This window comes from Geotrypetes seraphini, chromosome 3, assembly GCF_902459505.1.
Source record: "Geotrypetes seraphini chromosome 3, aGeoSer1.1, whole genome shotgun sequence".
NCBI classification, from domain to species: Eukaryota; Metazoa; Chordata; class Amphibia; order Gymnophiona; family Dermophiidae; genus Geotrypetes; species Geotrypetes seraphini.
Window position 1 is genome coordinate 337,237,046 of NC_047086.1, and position 21,430 is coordinate 337,258,475.

General features: G+C 45.7%; 1 protein-coding gene across 5 annotated transcripts in view; it reads right to left on the bottom strand.

The window, feature by feature from the left end:
• The window catches only part of XPO1 (exportin 1), a 555,220-nt gene that overhangs the window by 341,030 nt on the left and 192,760 nt on the right, over positions 1 to 21,430 (bottom strand). For all 5 annotated transcript variants that reach the window (XM_033936440.1, XM_033936441.1, XM_033936437.1 and 2 more), the window contains one exon: positions 5,280 to 5,438. In XM_033936440.1, the coding sequence (XP_033792331.1) occupies positions 5,280 to 5,438 (159 nt within the window). The remainder of the gene's footprint in view (positions 1 to 5,279; positions 5,439 to 21,430) is intronic.

The following is a 21,430-nucleotide window of genomic DNA, read 5'->3' on the forward strand; positions in this document are numbered from 1 at the left end:
TGACAGCGACATTATGGATTGAATGGTTGCAGAAGCTCGACAATCTGATGAGAAGGCGTAGGAGGCACATTGTAATGCTGTGTGATAACTGTACAGTAGTGCTGCCTTCTGCCCAATTCACGATTCAAATTGATTCACTGATTCACTTCAGGTGAATTGATTTGAATCAATTTAAAAACAACAAAAAAAATTTGGCCTCCAATTTGGTGACTGGCCTTCCCCCCCCTCGCAAGCAGGAGTGGCAGAGCTGCTTCTTGCTGGCCGGCCGCTGCTGCTCCTGCTTTAGAGGGCGAGGGTCAGTTGGGAAGTGCTGCGGTGTCTGGCTTTCCTCCTGGCCTCCCGCGCGTCCATTTACCTAATTCCAGCAGTGGAGCAGCTTGCAGAGAGGATCACCAGTGATAGCAATCTTTACAGGCTGCCATCAGCCTTCGGAGCTGTTGTTTCCTCTGCTGCGATCCTGACCCTGACCTTAGAGGAGGGGCGGGCCCGTGGCAAAGGGAAGACAGCTCCGGAGGCCAATGACAGCCTGCAAAGATCACTAGCAACAGTGATCCTTTCTGCAGGCTGCTCAGCTCCTGGAATTAGGTAAATGGAAGAGCAGGAGGCCGGGGTGGGGGTGGGGGTGATGCAGGCCTTCAGGGGAGGGGGGCCCTGGTATACAAGTACATGGAGGGTGGGAGGGAAGGGGGGGTTCAAAGAGATGTGCATATGCCGGACCGTTGGGGGGGAGGGGTAGAAATAATGGTCTAAAAACAGAGGAGAGGGAGAGAAATGGTGGACAATGGGATTTAGGGAGGGAAGCAACAGAAAGGGAGAGAAGTTGGACACAAAGGATGGTGTGAAGGGGGGATAGAGAAACTGACTAGGAGGGTAGTTGGGAAGAGAAAGGGAGAGATGGTGGATCTTGGGGTGGTAGGGAAGGAGGGAGAGATGCTGAATGAAAGGGTAGTTGAGAAAAGGTGGATCTGGGGATGGAGATGGAAAAAAGGAAAGATGCAAGACCTCTGGGGGAGAGAAGGGAAACAGAAAAGGAGGACAGAGATGGGTGGTTAGCACGAGACAGAAGAAAACGACAAATAGGCAGGAGACCCTAGCAAGTGAGTTATCAGAAAACAATCAGAGCCTGGGACAAAAATGATTTGAATAATGTCCAGACAAAGGGTAGAAAAAATAATTTTATTTTGTATTTTGTGATTACAATATGTCAGATTTGAAATATGTATTCTGCCAGATGTGGTGTTAGACCGCGAATATGAGCTAGGATTTAACAGAGAGAGGAAAAGTCTGCTTTGTTTACACCACAGCGCCAGTGTGGGTAGGAGAGGGTATAGGGGGTGAAGAGGCTATAAAAGGGGTAAAGAGGCTATAAAAAAAACACCCAATTGGGCAGAAAAATCGATTCAATAGGCTGAATCGAATCAGAATTTTTTTATCCTGAAACAAGCAGCACTACTGCACAGCACACAGCAAAGACGTAAGACTAACCAACATCAAACCCGTGTTTCTACCGCTAAACACTACCTCTTTGATCCAGCCGTTGGACCAAGGGATAATCGCAAACTTCAAACGTCATTACAGGTCACTTGTCCTACGATATGTGATGGCAGTGATTGATGCAAGCACAGAATCCAGCCTCCGAGTTGCTGAGCTCGCGAGATAAATGACAATGCTCGATTCTCTTCATATGGTACGGGAGGCATGGAGTCAAGTCTCATCATCAACGATTTCAAATTGCTATCGAGGGGCGAGCTTCGTTCACACAATCAATGAGACAACTGAAGCTGACACTTTGTCCATTGAACTCCCAGTTGGAATCTCAACACAAGAGTTTGAGCTGTATGTTGCCGTTGACAACGATGAACCCACATCATTTGACAGTACTAATTCCAATATTTGTACTGTCATAAAGGATACTGCAGACAACCAAGATTCTGATGAGGACGAAAACACTGCTGCTGTCATCACGACTAGTTAACCACCTGCAGAAATTGTTTCCGTCTCGGATGCGCTGAAGTCCCTACACACACAGTGTTGTTGTCTGGAGATAAATGGATGTCATGACTATGGACAGTTTTACAACATCAGTAGTCAGATACACAGCCTGAATCGTGCAATCTGCATGCAGAAAACAATGACTGATTATTTCATTAGAATGTTGGTTTAAAAAAAGGTTTGGCTTGACGAACATGTTTCGATACAAGGTCTCTGCTTCAGGGTACAGTTTTCCTGAGGCAAACACCTCTCCTTGTTTTGAGAAACTATACTAGCCTAAAAAAATACCGCGCCCTGAAGCAAAGACCTTGCAACGAAACATGCATGTTTGCGTCGGTGCTCTTTTGTGCCACACGCAACTATCCAGATAAGTTTTTTGGGATAAACTTTTCAAATTAAAGATGTAAAACTATAAAAATAAAAATATAAAATAATTAAATGAGCAAATGAGAAAGCATAGCGGCAATTTAGCTCCATAAGATTTCAATGCCTTGTGTACTTTGGAGTGCCGCTTCTGAAGGCTCTATAAATTGTGAAGATTTGCTCAATCCACTTCAAAGCCAACATGCTGACATGGGTCAACGCTCTACTATCCGCTGGAAACTTCCCAGCAGAGCAAGGCCACATCTTGATAAGTCTAATTATAAAAAACTCAAAAGAACCTCCCAACATTCCATCTAATTACAGACCTATCGCCAGCATCTCGCTAGTCACCAAAATAACTGAAGGGGCGGTAAATGCAGAACTCACCACATACCTGGACAAATTCGACATCTTACACGACAACCAATCGGGCTTTTGCTCTGGCCATAGCACCGAAACCATCATACTCTCTCTACTCGACTACCTGCACTCACTCTTCAGCCAGGGTTCCAGCGCCCTAATCTTGCAACTTGACCTAAGCAGTGCTTTCGACCTAGTCGACCACATCATTCTCCTAAACTGCCTTGCACACATCGGCATCTCCAGACAGGTTCTCAGCTGGTTCCACGGGTTTCTAAAAAATAGATCTTACAGAGTGATCAAGAACGACTCTTTCTCCCACAGCTGGGACAATTCCTGTGGTGTTCCCCAGGGCTCATCACTATCCCCCACCCTATTCAATGTCTATCTCGTCTCTCTGGGAAACCTCCTGCACAGCTTCAAGCTCAAATTCTTCATTTACGCAGATGACATCACAATAATCATCCCACTAACCAGTTTCACCCTAGAGCTGCTTAACTCTATATCACACTTACTCAGGCAGATAGAACTCTGGATGCTATCCTATAGTCTAAAACTAAATGCTGACAAAACTAAATTCTTCCTGGCCTCCCCCAATGATAAAATCAAAGATACCTCAATTCAAGTGAATGGATCGGACTTCCCCCTAGAACAAACCCTAAAAATACTAGGAGTCACCCTAGACAAACACCTTCCCTTGAGAAGCACACTGATCTTACCGTCAGGAAAAGCTTCTCGGTGCTCTGGAAAATCCGCACCATAAAAAAATACTTTGATAACAACTCATTCCGACTGTTAGTACAATCCTCCATTCTCAGCATCCTGGATTATTGCAACATCATTTACCTAGACTCCATGAAGAAAACCACCAGGAGACTAAAACTGATTCAGAACACTGCCGTCCGCCTTATATTTGGCCTAAACAAATGGGAACATATCACCCCTTTCTACCATAAACTGCACTGGCTACCATTTGAATCCAGAGTACTATTCAAGTTCGCATGCCTCAGATACAAAACGGTGTTTGGTCTATCCCCAAGCTACCTCATCCCCCACTTTAAATTAAATCACAACAATAAGAACTCTCGCAGAATTCATCTGTTTGCCTTCCCCTCCCTAAAACTATTGTCATCTCAAAAGGTTCCTTGACAAAACCTTCTCCTTCCAGGCGACCAAACTAAACTCATGGCTTGCCACCAGGGATAAACTCTCCTGCGTGCTAACTGGCATAACCTCAGCTGGACCTGGAGGCTGCTTGTACTTCACACAGGCATCAAACATGAGTACCACAAAATTAGAATCAAAAACCTGACCTGAGTTCCCAAGGGATCATTTTAAGACTACCTCAAGAGACTTCTCTGACGAAGTAGCCTCTATGCATTTTTTCTTTGCTTGTAATGTATGATTGCCAGTGGAGAGCTCTAAGATGGATTTATGTTCCACTTTGAGTCTTCTGTGTCCCAGGGGAGATAAGCCTGAAGCTCCTGCCATCATGCGTGCCTCGGTACGTGGCACACGGGCAAGCCTCAGGATCTCATCCAGTATAAAATCGGCAAAATACAGTGGTATTAAATCACTTGTGGAGTCCATCTTGTTTCCAGACCCAAACTAGGTGTTTTAAGGTAAGGGGAGGCTTTTAAAATAAAATCAGAAAATCCAAGATGGCTGCAGAAGCAGTGATTTTGGAACTACAAATGGCCAGAGGGAGCGACAAATGGGCAAAAAATGTCAAAAACAAGATTTTAGAGAAGAGAGATCACTCAAAGGAAGCCTCAGAAACTCTTAAAAACTCACGCCGATGTCTTTTATAGACTGTAAAGGCATCACTGTGCTGCCATGTGATGTGCCTGTATCTGCTCTCACTGTAGCTGGCTGAAGGAAAAGCTTTTCAGCCTCAGACAAGCAAGCAGGATCTCCAGGGGCTTGTTTCTTCTAGCTGCTTTTTAAACAGGCTGAAACAGCATGAAACTCTCTACCCCACCAGTCTCCATGATTCATCAGGGGAGGGGGGGCAGCTAGCACCCGCAAGGTCCCCCAACCAGGGGGAGCTCAAATTCAGCCTGCGCTCATTCACTTTAGTTAAAATCCAGTGAGTAGAATCCCAAGGGTCAAACCTTGAGCTGATCCAAAAGTTAGGCAGGCTGGTCAGACAGGTGCCCTGCAGCAAGGGTGGCCTACCCAGCTAGAGATCTCAGAACACCTCATCTTCAGCTTCTTTCAACTAGAGCTGTCCCAGGATTACTGGGAACCTCCATCACACACAAAAGCCTCTTAAAAAAAAAAAATGTTGAATAATACCAGAAAAACAAGAAGTTTAGCAGGACATATGAAAAGACACCTTTTCAACTTGTTTGCAAAAGGAAAAAACTAACGAGCGAGGGCAGTGCTCGGTGATGCAGGGAAGTGGAGTTGAAAATGTAGATGATGCCTTCTGCATACCTCACGGGTGCTGATATACTACTACCCAAAGGTTCAGGACTCATGTGCTTTTTACAAGTTCTTATTGATTTCATGATGCAAACTATGATAGTAGGTATCCATGAACATGATCGTAGAGAACTTACCTCCATTAAAGTTTCTCTCAAATTTAGCCTCTTTTCTATAAGCTGACCGTGTTCCTTCAGAAAGGTGCAAAGAAACAAGCTGAGATTCTGAATGAAGTTCTGTTCATCATCCTTCCCATTTGAATATGCAAGACGAATATTTGTATTTAAAGGAAGCATCTAAAATAAAAGATAGATGCACCCCACATATTAGGAAAAAATTCATTTACTTCAAACTAAAGTACATTACATTTAGGAATCCACATAGTAAATACTGAGAAATTAATACTAATCATTTCTATAATACTATTAGAGATACGCAGTGCTGTACATCAAAACATAGGACAGTCCCTGCTCAAAAGAGCTTACCATCTAGTCAAGACAGACAAAATGAACAAGAAGGTGCATCTATACAGTGCTCAGGTAGAAGAATTAGAGAGACTAAAAGATCGAAAAATTAGGCTCTTACCTTTGCTAATCTTCTTTCTTGTAAATCAATACTCTACTCCTGGACTATTGGGTATATTTTCCCTTACTCACCAGAGCTTGTAGGAATCCTCATCACACAGTCTTGAGTCCCTCCCCTCTTACCTCAGGACTGCACCCACCCCCCTGGAATCCAGTCTATGACAAAGCAGCCAGGAACATCTGTAGAGGACAAAGGCAAAAGAGAGGGGTATGGGGACACTCCCTGACAAGTCTAATCTGCTCATAACAAGAAATTTAGAACAAACAGCAACAATTGAAACAGGTCATTTAAACATTAGGAACCTGAACTACAAAAAAAGTGCTATAAGGAGAAACAGAGGGAAGCACCTGAACTAGAGACCCCCCCACCAAAAAAAAAATAAAAAAAAAAAATAAAACACCCCAACCTAAATGCTAAACAGATTCAGATGGCACTCTTATAAAGGCTGGTCAGAAAACAGAAATCCAGCTTACCAATACTTGTAAAGGCAGACAATCAGCGCATCAGCAAATCCCAGGGCGGGTTTCCAGGAATAGAATATGGATTTATAAGAAAGATTAGAAAAGGTAAGAACCTAATCTTTCGTTCTTGTACAATACCGCTCTATTCCTGGATTAGTGGGACATAACAGAACACTCTCGAAGAGTAAGGGTGGGACTGATGAGCCTGCTGCCAAAACAGAGGAACCAAAAGCAGCATCCTGCTTCGGCGCCACATCGATCCTGTAAAACTTGGTGAACCTATGCAAAGAGGACCAGGTAGCTGCACTGCAAATCTCCTCCAAAGAGATCACCGATGCCTCTGGTAGAATGAGCCCTCACCGCAATTGGAGTGGTGGGGGAGGGGGGCGTTCCAACCAGCAGCTATGCAAGCTGAAGAAAGGGCCATATGGATCCATCTGGAAATGGTAGCCTTGGAAGACGGCCTGCCCTTGCAGGCAAAACCTGCCAGAACAAAGAGATGGTCAGAGAGATGAAAATTGTTCGTAACCTCCAGGTACCACAACAGGATCTTGCGCACGTCCAAGGACTACAACACCCGGTCCTGCTCCCTCAAACTGGAGGAAGCAAGACCAGGAAGCCGGACTTCCTGAGTAATGTGGAAAGCCAAGACCACATTTGGAAAAAAGGAGGGAACAGTGCACAGAACCACGCTGGAATCCATAATATGCAAAAAGGTATCCCGGTAGGAAAGAGCCTGAAGCTCTGAAACATTGCAGGTGGAGGTAATGGTCACCCAAAAAAGAGTCTTGATCGTAAGATCCATTTAAGGATGCTTCCTCCAAAGGCTTATAAGGTGAACGAGCCAGAAAGCGGAGAACCAAGTTGAAATTCCAAGTTGGATAGGGGAGCTGAAGCCTCAGAGTGCCTTGCAGAAAACGGATGACATCCGGATGAGGGGCTAGGGAGCCCCTCAGGGGATTAGAGTCTATATAAGAAAGACCAGCAATCTGGACTCTGAGAAAAGCCACTGCCAGTCCTTTCATTAGGCTGTCCTGAAAGAACTCCAGAATATGAGGAACCGACAAGTTAGACAGAGCCTCATGCTTCTGGATGAACCACACCTGATATCATCTCCAAGCCTTTACATAGGCCTCCACTGTGAGCTATTTCTTGCTGCGGAAAAGAGTGGCAATGGCTAAAGAATTGCCCCTGCTAACTAAGGCAGTGCACTCACAAATCAGGCTGTAAGATCAAAGCAGTCTGGATCCTGCAGCGCAATCAGGCCCTGCATGAGAAGGTGAGGATGAAAAGGGAGCTAGAGCTCGTGATCCCACTGCAACTGAACCAGGTTAGTATACCATGGGCACCTCAGGCAGTCGGGTACAACAAAGATCACTTGACCCCTGTGAGCCGCTATCCATCTCATGGAGGGAACACATACAGAAGACATTCCTGCGTCCAGGCTTTGCTGCCTGCCTCGTGATACTGACTGAAGAACCAATCCGCTTTCTTGTTGGTCGCCGATGCCATGAGGTCGAAAGTGGGACACCAGCATTCCATTATGCAGTTGAATGCTGTTTGGGCCAGGGACCACTCCCCGGAGTCCAGAATCTGACAACAAGACAATCTGCCTGGACGTTGTCCACTCCTGCCACGTGCACAGCTAAAAGTGTCACGAGGGGTCTCTCCACCCACCAGAAAAGAAGTTGGGCCTCAACGCTCAGGGATTCGCTGCTGATGTCCCCTGACGAATGATGTAAGCCACTGCTGTGGTGTTATCTGAGAATACGCGGACGGCCTGAAGTCGGAGATGACTCTCGAAGTGGAGGAAAGCCAGTCGAATCGCCTGAAGCTCCAGACGATTGATCGACCACTTCTGCTTGGAGGGGGACCACCGGCCCTGAACAGGAATGTCCAATGCAGACAGCCCCCAGCCTGTGAGATTGGCACTTGGAAATCTGGAGGGGGGAAGACTCCTGGATAGAGAGAGAGGGCGTAGCCACCAGGTTAAGCTGCTCCAAGCCAACATTGTACACAGTAGTGGGGCATGCAGAGCATCACTTTTCAGACTCCAGCACAAAATCAGGGCATCCTGCAAAGGGCATAAATGGGTCCTGGCCCAAGGAGATCATCGATCGTCGCCACCATGGCCCCCAGAAAATAGAGATCTGACAGGCCCTTGGAACCGGAGTGGCCAGGAAATCCCTGACCACCTGGCACAACTTATCCTGATGCAACATGGACAGGAACACCTTGTTGTGACCCATATAGAAGTGAACTCCCAGGTATTCCAAGTCCTGCATTAGCTCGAGGCGACTATTCCAGAAGTTAATCATCCAATCCAGGTGCTGAAGCAACTGAACAGCTTAATGAACCACCTGATGCCTCTCAAACTCTGACGAGGCCCTGATCAGCCAGTCATCCAGAAACTGGTGGACCAGAACTCCCAGGGTGCACAGATGGACTGCCACCACCACAATCACCTTAGTGAAGGTCCTGGGCGCTGTCACCAATCCGAAGGGCAGCGCTGAAACTGCTGATGCAGAACATGGAACCTCAGGTACTTCTTGTAGTCCAGAAAGATGAGATCATTCATCTCTCCTAACTGCTGCTCTTCCTGAGGATTCTATCAGCTGGTTTCAACACAGCAGCAAAGAGGGGCCACTCTAACGCTGTCCTCTAGTGCCAAGTCACTTGTGAAAAAGCACACCAGGCTCTGAGGGAATTGTGTTTTCTTTCATATCTAACTGCTGCTCTTCCTGAGGATTCTATCAGCTGGTTTCAACACAACAGCAAAGAGGGGCCACTCTAACGCTGTCCTCTAGTGCCAAGTCACTTGTGAAAAAGCACACCAGGCTCTGAGGGAACTGTTTTTTCTTTCATCTCTCCTAACTGCTGCTCTTCCTGGGGATTCTATCAGCTGGTTCAACACAGCTTTCCCTGTCCCTATATAACCTGTATAGCTTGTATAGCCTGCTTATTTAATTTGTACAAACTGCATGTCCAGCATGTCATAGATTGTTATAAACTGCACCTATAGCCTGTTACCGCATGTAAACCCACATGTATAGCCAATATACGCCTGACCCTGTTCTAAGTTCTCCTATAGGACACTATTCAGTTGCTAAGTGCCTGACCTTGTTCAAAGTTTCTTATTTGACACTATTCAGTTGCTAAGTGCCTGTCCTTGTCCACAGCATCTTATAGGAAACCATCAAATTGATAAGTGCTTTCAATGTTAAGGAACGAGTGCAATATTTAAGCCCTCTCCTTTACCTCTATACTAGTTCCATCAAGGTATGCTAAGTCTGTCTAGTCCTTTCTCTACCTAGTTGTCTAGATCCTCTTCTTACTTAGATACCAAGTTGTCTAGCTTCCCCCACCCAAAAAAAAAAAAAAAATTAATTAATATACTGTATATATATATATATATATATATATATATATATATATATATATATATTAATTTTTTTTTTTGTACAAACTGCATATATATATATATATTTATTTTCACAACCCAAAAGCTCACCAAAGGCTCACCAACCTCTCACCATGAAGCCACCCTCATGGCCCTGGCCTCAAAATCCCCACGCTGATTCGCACCAGACCATATCCTCCCCAACCCCCCCCCCCCCACCGAAGAATCAACCATGCTTCTTTAAAGTTTGTTTCCCCTACCAATCTCCCCAACCTTGCCTCTGACTCGCTCACCCCAGTCCCAATGCTTTATTGCAACGCAAGATCCGCTTGCAACAAGATTCAAATTCTGAAGGACCTACTTGATGATTCTGACCCTGGTTTCCTATGCATCACGGAATCATGGATTAAAAAAGATGACCTATTTACACAAAATGAACTCTGCTCCCATGGCTACCAAGGTCTCTTTTCACCTAGATCTAACCGTAAAGGAGATGGCCTGGCAATTCTCTACAAATCCTTTTTCGATGTTCAGCTCCTCGAAAGGGGTTGCCACACCTCACTAGAATACATGCTTGCTTCCGTCAACGATGAACTTCACCCTTACCCACTGGGCATCCTGCTCCTATACCGCCCACCTACCCCTTGGAACAACTCCTCCGAACTCGTCCTTGAGACTATAACAAACGCCTTCCTCAAGTTCCAAAGATTATTGATCATCAGAGACATCAATCTCCACCTACACGACATCACCAGCAAGGATACGATTGAACTTATTAGCTTCCTCACCTCCTTTGGCCTCACCCCCCCTGCACCATCCCCAGCCCATGAAAAGGGGCACACACTAGACCTCATTAGCTTCCTCGACCTTACCGCTCACAAGATGTCAATTGACGACACTCGCTGGGAACATGTCCCTTGGTCTGACCACTTCCTAGGGGCTTTCTGTCTCCCCATCTTTATGTCGCACCTTGGGGCTCCACCCCGCACTTCCAACCCCATTACCTTCCGCAAAAAAATCACAAGCGACCTGTTCTGGTCTAAATTTCTCAATCTATTCTCCTCTGCCCCTAAGCCTACAGATTCAGGTACTAATTGGCATAACTGGGTCGCTCTCTCCAAATCCACCTATCTTTCCCTCGCCCCCCTTTCCACTAAATCCATCTCCTATCCCCACAAGGCCCCTTGGTTCCTCCCATATCACCGAGAGCTAAAACAGAAATGTCGAGCTCTGGAGCGCATATGGAAAAAATCTAAATGTCCTATAGACAGACAGTCCTGGAGAGTCAATATCAAGCTGTACAATACAGCACTAAAAAAAGCAAGAAAGAACTTCTATGGTGACAAAATATCCAGGTCCAACAATCAAAGCAGTACTCTATTCAACATCTGGCGCTCCCTAACCTCCAAAAGAGACCCCACCGTGCTCCCCTCCTCTCCCTCAGCCGATGTTCTAGCAAAATTCTTCAACGATAAGGTTTCTTCCTTGAGATGCTCTTTCCCTCCTTCAGTCTCTTACATCTCCCTAGTGCCCACCGATTCCATTCCCACCCTAATTGTCTCCAACCCTATCCCAGCTGACAAATCCTGGACCACCTATGAGCGCGTATCTGAATCCCTGGTCCTCAATCTCTGCCTCAAACTGAAATCCTGTAATTGCTCCTTGGACCCATTCCCCTCCTACCTATACGAGAACATTCCTGCTCAGGCTATTTCTTCTATCACCATTCTCATAAACTCCGCCCTTCAGTCGGGCCATTTCTCCCCAGAAATGGGTCATATCGCCTTGACCCCACTACTGAAAAAATCTGACCTAGACCCTTCCATACCATCCAGCTATCGCCCAATTGCAAATATCCCTCTCCTAACCAAGATGCTAGAGTCCATCATTTCTTCCCAACTCTCATCATACTTAGAGAGATTCTCTATTCTTTTACCCTATCAATATGGCTTTCGTCCTAACTTCAGCACCGAATCCCTACTGTCTTCCCTGATTTCAAGGGTTCAACAACTTCACTCTTGAAACAAGTTCGCCGTCCTCCTACAATTTGACCTTTCCGCTGCTTTCGACATTGTTCACCATGATATTCTTGTTTACCAACTCTCTGAGATAGGTATCAACTCCACAGTCCTAGGTTGGTACTCTAAATTCCTCCGCTCTCGTTCCGAATTGTGGTACTCTAAATTCCTCCGCTCTCGTTCCAAATTGTGGAGTCCCACAAGGCTCTCCACTATCCCCTATCCTTTTCAAAATCTATATGTCCTCCCTAAAACTCCTCTACCTATCCCCCCTTGAAACAATTTACACTTATGCAGATGACATCCTTGTCCTCCTCGAGACCGATTCGAACCTCACCGACCTGTCTAAGAACATATCCTCTTGTATAATGAACCTACAATCCTGGGCCCACACTGTGCAAATGAAATTGAATGAGTCCAAAACAAGACTTCTTTGGCTCGGTCCAAAACTAGATCACCTACCCATCTCCATCCCACTACCCGCTGGCTCCTCTGCAGCTTGAGTTCTCGAGCAAGGTCTTGGGCATCATCATTGATTCCACATTATCCTTCAATGACCACCTCCAATCCTTGGTAAAAAATGCTTTTTCAGCCTTCACATGCTGAGGAAAGTTAGATCCTGCTTCCATCAAAAACATTTTATCCTCCTTGTCCAATCCATCATCCTCTCCAGATTGGACTATTGCAACTCTATCTACTTAAGCCTAACTAAGAAAAACCTCCACAGACTCCAACGGATTCAGAATGCCGCAGCCAAGCTCATCTTCGCTAAAAGTAAATTTGACCATGTCTCCCCGCTCCACTGGCTTCCGATAATTACCAGGGTCCACTATAAATGCGCCTGTTTAACTTTCAAAATCCTATATGGTATCCTCCCTCCCTTTATCCCTCTTTCTTGGAATTCTTCAAACCCTAATACCACCAGATCCTCCCACAAATTAAAACTATCCTTCCCCTTGCTAAAAGGCATTTCCCACACAGGAAAGCTAGGGACCTCCCTTCACTTTAAAATCACTGAGCTCTGCAACAACCTTACCTCCCCTCTTCGGAACTTGAGCTCTCTCCAAGTTTTCCGCAAACATCTGAAAACCTGGCTTTTCTCAAAAAATGTAAGTCTTCCTCCAACTTAGGAATCAAGGAAACTCTTATATCTTGGCATCCCAAGTCCTCTAAATTGTCTTCACACTTCTACCTCTAACCCTCTGTTGTAGTTCCTTCCTATTTCCTATTACTGTAAACCGCGTCGAGCTCTACGAACGTGGAGATGATGCGGTATACAAACCTAAGGATTAGATTAGATTAGATTAGATATGCCTCTGTCTGATCCAGGGAGACCATAAACACCCGTAGAGCCACCGAAGCAATCTCTGAATGTACTGTCCCCATTCGAAAGTGAGACACTCTCGGCTCCGCATTGACCACATTGAGGTCCAAGATCAACCTCCAATCTTCAGAGCCTCTTTGGAACGATGAAGTATAATTGAATATCACAAGGAGCCCAAGTCGGGCTCCGGAATGGGCTCTATCTATGGCCACAATGTCCAGCAAACCTGAGGACCGTGGCCTTCAACCAAGCCACCTTTTTGGTCATCCTGCAGGGGAATCCAGAAAATAATCGCCAGGGGACGATGAAATTCCAACTTGTAGCCACCTTGAGGACTTCCAGGACCAAACAGTCCGAGGTGAGGGCTGTTATTCCACCAAAAACGCAGACAGCCGCCCCCCGCGATCTGTAGGAGGGTGGTCACAGACCTGGCTTCAGAATTCCTTCTTGGTGAGTGCCAAATGGCTCCCCGTGGTCGACTGGTGTCGGGAGCCTTTGACCTCGGCCTGGCAGCCTGAGAAGAATGCTGCCCAGAGGAGGCCTCAAAGTACTGAATGGAACGCCTGAAAGGATGAAAATTAGAGTGCCCTGAATGCTTGGAGGGGCGAGGCCTTTTGACAGGCAAACACTTGGGTCTGTGGTCCTGAACTCTAGCCATAAGGTCATCCAAACCATTGCTAAATAGGAGTTGTTCCTGGAAAGGCAACCTTCTCAATGTTGTCTTCAAGATCAGGTCGCCGGACCACTGCCGAATCCACAGCTACGCGCTGAAATGGAATAAGCCAAAAGCTTGCAGAAGACCTATAGCATGTCATACAGGGCATCCGCCATGTAGTCCACCCCCGAAACCAAGATCCTGGATCATGGTATTGTGAGGATCATGGTGTAGCTTAGAATGTCAAGCCCTGGTCACAAAGGAGGAGGCCATCACCACCTTAATTCTGGCAGATTCTGAGTCAAAAAGGCGATTGAGAATAAAATCCACTCTACGGTCCTGAACATCGTTTAGGACCCCACTCCCCCTTCTCAGTTACTGGGGAGAGAAGTAAATTTAGTAACAAGTGCCACTGAGGAATCCATCTTGGGGTATACAAAGTGCTATTTAAGTGTCCGCCATCGGTAAAAGCTAAGACATGGCACTAGCGCTTCTCAGGGGGCCCTCAGCAAATGTCTGTATCTTAACTATGGCAGAATGATCAAGAAAGGTGGCGGATTGCGGCCTCTGATCACTCAAGAGGCACAGTGACAAGCTGCCCAGCCTCCAGCTTCAACTCCTGGAGGGATTCAGAGATCAAATCCATCAAATGCACTGGCTTAAAAAATCTCCGCACTGAAGGACTCTACCCCAGATCTGGAGTCCGCCCGGATCTTGGTCCTGGAGATCTGCAAGGGCTGCAACATCCCCCGCTGTAGTGGTGCCCACCTGCGTAATTAAAGGCATGGTCAGCTTCCATTTCTGCTTTAAGAGGCGAGGGAGGAGGGTCAGTCGGGAAGTGCTGCATAGGCCTTTGTAGAATCCTCCGGCTTTACCCCTGGCCTCCCGGTCTTACCAGCTAATTAGGGCAGTCTGAAGAGGATCGCTGATGCTGTAGTGAGCCTAACAGGCTGCTGTCATCTTCCACAGCACGTTCCCTCTGACATGATCCTGCACCCGACGTCAGAGAAGGGGCAGGACCGTGGCAGAGGGAATATGCTACAGACGGCAGAGGGAAAGTGCTGCGGAGGACGACAGCAGCCTGATAGGCTTGCTACAGCATCGACAATCTTCTTCAGGGTGCCTTAAATGGCTGAAGGTAAAACCAGGAGAGGCCAGAGAGGTATCCAGAGGATGCTACAAAGAAGGGAGGAACATATAGGCCTTTGGGAGGGGCCCTGATGTATAAGTACACGGACTGACAAACGGAGGAAAGGGAGGGTCCAAAGAGACGTACATATGCCAGACTGAGGGGGAGGGGGAAGAAATAATGGAGGAGAGAGCAAGAGACTGTGGACAATGGGATTTAGGGAGGGAAGGAACAGAAAGGGAGAGAAGTTGGACACAAGAGATGGTATGGAGGGGGGATAGAGATACTGGATAGGAGGGTAGTTGGGAAGGGAAAGGGAGATATGGTGGACCCTGGGGTAGTAGGGAAGGAAGGAGAGATGCTAGATGAAAGGGTAGTTGAGAAAAGGAAAAATGGTGGATCTGGGGAAGGTGGGGTCCATCGCTGCAGCTGCAAGGATGGAGATGGAAAAAAAAGAAGGATGCCAGAACTCCGGGGGAGGGAAAAGAAATGGAAGGGGAGGACAGAGATGGAAGATGGATGGTTCGCACAGAGAAAGAAAAAAATGACAAATAGGCAGGAGACCCTGGCAAGCGAGTTATTAGAAGACATTTGTCCCAGAGCCTGGGACCAACATGATTTGAATAATGACCAGACAACAAAAAGTAGAAAAAATATTTTTTTCTATTTTGTGATTAAAAATATGTCAGATTTGAAATGTGTATCATAACAGAGCTGGTGTTAGACCGCGAACGTGAGCTAGGATTTAACAGAGGGAGAAAAAGTCTTTTTTGTTTAATTTGTTTACACCACAGCGCCAGTGTGGGTAGGAGAGGGAAAAAGGGGTGGGGTGGGTGAAAAGGCTATAAAATAAACTCACCAGGATGTTTGAAAAACCCCCAAAACACCCAATTGGGCAGGAAAATCTAATCAAATCGATTCAATAGGCTGAATCAAATTGAATTTTTTTTCCCTGAATCGGGCAGCACTAGTCCCCATAGTGGTAAGGACAGTTGTGGAGAGGGGACTGGCATCAATTTCTTAGCCAAATAAGCCCAATACATCATATTAATACATTTTGGAGAAAACCCATCATCCAGGGCAGAAGCCACCTCCTGTGAACCCTTCTTAAAACTCTTGTGAGATTTAGCCACTGAATCGCATTTGCATTTTGCTGGCATAGCAATTGTGCACTCTTCAGGGCAGCTTTCGATATTTTCCCATGCCCATGGGCAGGAAGTACAAAGGTTGAGGGTACTTAGACCAATGAAATTCCACCTCCCTCCCATGCCACAGAGCACGTGAACATGCCCGCTTGCCAGACAGCCATCCACCGCAAACAAGGCATAAATCCAAGTACTATGCCTTGTGAACTCCATCTGAGTGCTTTTCTTGCAAAAACGAAGCTTAAAGAGACAAAAAATAATTTTAAATTCCAATTAAGAAAAATCAAAGATAGCCGCTGTCCAATTTTCAAAAGAAAGTAGCACAAGAAAAAGCACGGAACTCCTCTCACCCCCCAAAAATTAAAAAAGCAAGTGGCAATTTTAGGATTTTAGGGATAAGGGAGAATAGGACAAACACCAAAACTACCCAAAACCCACTTTTAAGGATCCCCCCAAAATCTCCATGACAGACTGTCAGCTATATTTGCTGTCCTATGCTGTGTGCTGGAAATCAGCTTATAAGGGGATCCCTTGCCTCAACAAGTCTTGCAAACTGGACTACTGGTCTTCTGACTGCCCCACTGGCCTGAGTCCTGCAGCCAGGAACTCCGGCCATCGGAACATGCCACGCACATGACCTGACGCACACAACTTCACGAAGCCTGCCCTCAAACCCACTAGCACAGTGGTCCCCAACCCTGTCCTGGAGGACCACCAGGCCGATCAGGTTTTCAGGCTAGCCCTAATGAATATGCATGGAGCAGATTTGCATGTCTGTTATTTCCATTATATGCAAATCTCCCTCATGCATATTCATTACGGCTAGCCTGAAAACCCGATTGGCCTGGTGGTCCTCCAGGACAGGGTTGGGGACCACTGCACTAGCAGACCAACCTGAAGTGAGCAATCTCCCATGAAAACAATCCCTGAGCCCTGTGACAAACCTGTGGCCAGTTTTGTCCATGTAAGGGATAAAAGCAGAACACGGTCCCTGGTCAGAAGGGCTGACCAGGTTAAAAGTAAAGGTTTGGATTTGGCTGTACCCCTCAGACAGTGAGGTAGAGCAGGAGAGGCATGAGCATAGGAATATCCAGCAGAGAGCGCCATCTCAGTACAGGTACTCTAGAAAGCCTGATAGGACTCTTATTGAGAAGGGGAGTCCCAATGCTGGAAGGTATGCTCATTACCAGCCTAGGAGAAACCTGAATTATTTCCCTAGGGATTTCCTGCCTAACACAGCTGCTCCTAGGAGAAAGGGGTGGGGCTTTAATTCACATAAGAACAGAGCATGGGATCACAGTAAGGAGAGCCGGGACGGGGCTAGAGCTAATGAGCTCAGGCAGTGGCAGAAGCAGCAAGGCTTGGAGGCAGATGAGGGGAAAAGTCTCTCTCCTCCAGCCCGCAGCAGTGAGGACGTGGAGATGACCGAGGACTACCTCAGCTCCACCCCAGAGGCTGCTGAGCAGACAGAGGCTATGGATGTCTCTGAACCACTGCTGGAAGCTGGCTATTTCCCCACTGACATGGAGGTTAGTTGCTAAGGGAAAGGAACCAAGGCTGTGCTTGTGCTGGCTCCCGTAACCCAAGCCCAGCTGACAGTGATTAGGGGAAGAGCAGGAAAATCTCTCCACTACACTGTATGACTGCCTGGAGAGCATTGTTTGTTCAAGGAACTTTATCTATAGGGGTGTGAAAGCTCCGTGGGGAAAACCTAAGTAAAGTTCACAGCTTATCTAATGCCATGCTGTGTTCCGTCACCAGGAAGCCCAGCTGATAGTAACGAGCTGTGAAGCCTGCTCTGCAAAACCTATCGGTGTCTCAGCTAGGTAAGCTGAAACGTTTGAGAAATTCATTGCTAGGTTTGGGATCTGCAATTACTCTGGCTGTGTTCACAAGGTGTTTACAAAGTTTGAAAGTTTATTTTCCTGATATTTGCATTTACTTTAACCCCTGGTGAAGAGGACTGTATTTAGACTGAAAAGTCCAGGGTATTGAACTGTATGTGGCATTTGTAGCAAGCCATTCTGACAACTGCAAGCTATTTTGTATTTTATATTTTTGCCATGACATGCGGGTGGCTGATGGTATTCAGACCCCTGGGTTCAATAAAGTACAAGAACATTCTTTTGTAACAAGACTTACCTGTGTGGTCTTCTCTTTACAAGCTACTCTCAGTGTGGCCTGGCAGACTAGGCAGACGCCTAGGTCTGTTATAACCTGAAAAGTCTTCCTCCAACCTGAGGAGGCCACGCCGACAGGCCAGAACTCAACACACCTAATCCCTCTGCTGGTTAGAGCAAGAGATAAGTGTGTCACAGCCCCGGATCTGAAAGTGCAGGTAGTCCAGAGGCGGCACTGCCTGGCAACCAACCTCTTGGAAACAGACTTTCCCCATAGTCTGTGATCTCCCACAGCCAGCGCTGTCTCCGTGGGGAACTACTTAGCACAAGGGCAAAATTTGTGTACAAAAAGTCTGAATTTAAAGAACAAATACAAGCAGAGAAGACAAGGTCCTACAGTCTGGCTTGAAGGAAAGAAACTGGGTTCTTTGGGGGCAGTCCTGAGGTAAGAGTGGCGGGGCTGTGTAATGATGTTTCCTACAAGCTCTGGCAAGTATGGAAAAATAACCCACTAGTCCAGGAATAGAGTGGGATTGCACAAGAAATTAGTGCTTAGCAGTTAGGGAAATTATAGAGTGAATGATAAAAAGACTAATTTATTACCTTGATAATAATAGTAATAATAATTTTATTTCTTATATACCGCCCAACCAGAAGATCCGGGTGGTTAACAGCAAGAGAACTGAGGCATATCAGCGAAGATGCAAGATACAGTAGAAATCAGCATAATTCAATGCTATACAATATAATAAAATACAACATGATACAATGTAGAGTGATACAAAGCAAAGTCATCACATAAATTTACCAAACAGATAGGTTTTCAGTGATTTTCTAAACTCATAGTAAGATTGAGAGTGAGCAATCAGATTACATCTTTTCTAGTAGATAGGGATGGTATGCTGAACTAAGGGACTTGCATCCGCTTTCACAAGTCCACTGCAGAAGATACTCAGTAACATTTCTTTTTCCCTGCTCTTTGCTGCCCCCAGTCAGTTTCAAAGCCAGCAAAAGCCCTACAGGAGAGAATCGGAGAAGGAGGATGAGGAGACTCCCTAACTAGACTTTGATCTGTTCATAAATAAACACATAGCTTGTAAACAAACCATGAGAGGAAAGGAACAATAATCTTTATTACCCATAAAAAACTATGGAACTCTGGGGGAACCCCAAATAACAATATACTCTCAGTTAACCAGCACTCAATCAACCAGAAAAAAAAATTGTCTCCTGCACTCCTCAGACAACATCCAAAATTGTGTTCCCGACCCATCACACCCCTCCCCCCTCTAGCATCAGAGGCATCAGAAGCAGAGGAAAGGCCCTGCTGAGGTTTGTCAAAAGCTGCCTGTTTACCGGTGCTTCCTCTGCTCGCCGGCTGCTGCTACTGTTTCAGGTTGAGTGAGGAAAGGGGAGGAGGGGGTTGTCGTGGCAAACTCTGCTGCTTCGGGAACAGAGGGAGGAGGTTGTCAGGACCAGCTCTACTGTGTCGGGTAAGGGAGGGAGGGAGTATGAGAGAAAGTGACCCAGAAAGAAGGGAAGAACAGATGCTGGACCTACAAGTGGGGTTGGAGGGATGATAAAGAGTGCGGTGGGAAGAAGTAGTCCGAAAGATGAAAGTCATAACCTCCAGGTAACGAAAAATAGCCCTAGACATCTAGCACAGTGTTTCTCAACGTCTTCAAGCCAAGTACTCCCTAAGTCTAACAAATATAAACCAAGTAACCCCCAAGCTCTGTCCCAGACCCCACCTCCATAATATTACTAATTGTAATGCAATTTCTTCCATTAATTTTTCAAATACATACAATATAATCTTATTAATACATAATGGTAACCACAAAATTTAAAAATCACAAAGCACTGTACACGAAGAAAATGTTAATCATCATTCATATTATTTCTTTAGTCAAAGAGGTCAAGGCAGATGACTTTAAAATATGCAATGCCACCTCAGTAACAACGATAGAAAATAGACAAATATAGTGCAAAATATAGACAGCACATATAAATTCTCAAAACTGACACATTTTGATCACTAAATTGAAAATAAATTATTCCTACCCTTGTTGTCTAGTGCTTTCATGAGTCTCTGGTTGCACTTCCTTCTGACTGCATCCAATATTTCTTTCTTTCTAACTCCTGCACACTTCCACACCTCCAGACCTCATTCCCTTCCCTAACCAACATCTCTCTCTGTCACCCCCATGAATCCAACTTTTCTTCCTCTCTCCCCCAACTCCTATTGGGCAATATGTCTCTCTCTCACTGTCCATCTGTCTTTCTCTCATTCCCTCCATTGCTGCAAAGGTGGGAAAAGAGAGAGATCCAGGGTGCATCTCTCCCATCCCCTCTACTGCCACATCCAACATTTCTCCCTCTCTCATTCCCCGGGTCATGTGCAGCATTTTTCACCACTGTCCATCAGCCTCATGCCCATTTCTCCTTCTATCACCTCTTTCCCGCACCATGTCGCATCTCTTCCTCCATCACTATGTCCAACTGTCCTCACCTTGCATTCCCTTCGATCGGTCCCTCTGTTCCCTCTCCACCATTTCTCTGCTTCTTCTCTTCCTCATGCATCTCTACCTCAATCCTCTCTCTTTATGCCCAATGATTTTCCTCTTTCTTCCTTAACTCATGTGCACCATCTCTTTCCCTCTCACTCACACACTCATGCCCAACAATTCTCCCTTTCTATTCTCTCTCCTATGTCCCAAGTTAGTGCCACCTTCCTCTCTTCCTTCTGTGTCCCGAGTTCGTGCCCACCTTCCATGTCCCAATGCGCTAGTGCTGTCCAATTCAGGAAAAAAATTTCAATTCCATACAATTCGATCGTTTTCTACGTTTTAAGTTTAAACATTTTAAATGTTTTATTTAATCAAAACAATATGTCAAAGATAACACTTTTAAAATTAGCTAGAAAAATTGATTAAATTAATTACCTTACATTTTCTAGTTCCTATTTAGGATGGTGTGAATCACATGAAGAAAGACCTAGCAAAGCTTTAAGAATGGTCTGAAATTTGGCAGTTAAAACTTAATGCTAAGAAATGCAAGGTCATGCATTTGGGCTGCAAAAAAAACCGAGGGAACGGTACACTTTAGGGGGTGAAGAACTTATGTGCACCACAGAACAGTGGGACTTGAGTTCGATTGTATGTGATGATCTTAAAGTGGTCAAACAGGTTGAAAAGGTGACAGCGAAAGCTAGGATGCATAGGGAGAGGTATGGCTAGTAGGAAAAAGGAAGTATTGATGCCCCTGTATAAAACTCTGGCGAGACCTTCAAAAAGATATAAAAAGGATGGAGTCAGTCCAGAGGAAGGCTACTAAAATGGTGCGTGGTCTTCATCATAAGGTGTATAGGGACAGACTTAAAGAGGAAAGGCGGGGAGAAGGGAGATATGATAGAGACATTTAAATCAAATAAATCAAAAAATTTTATTAG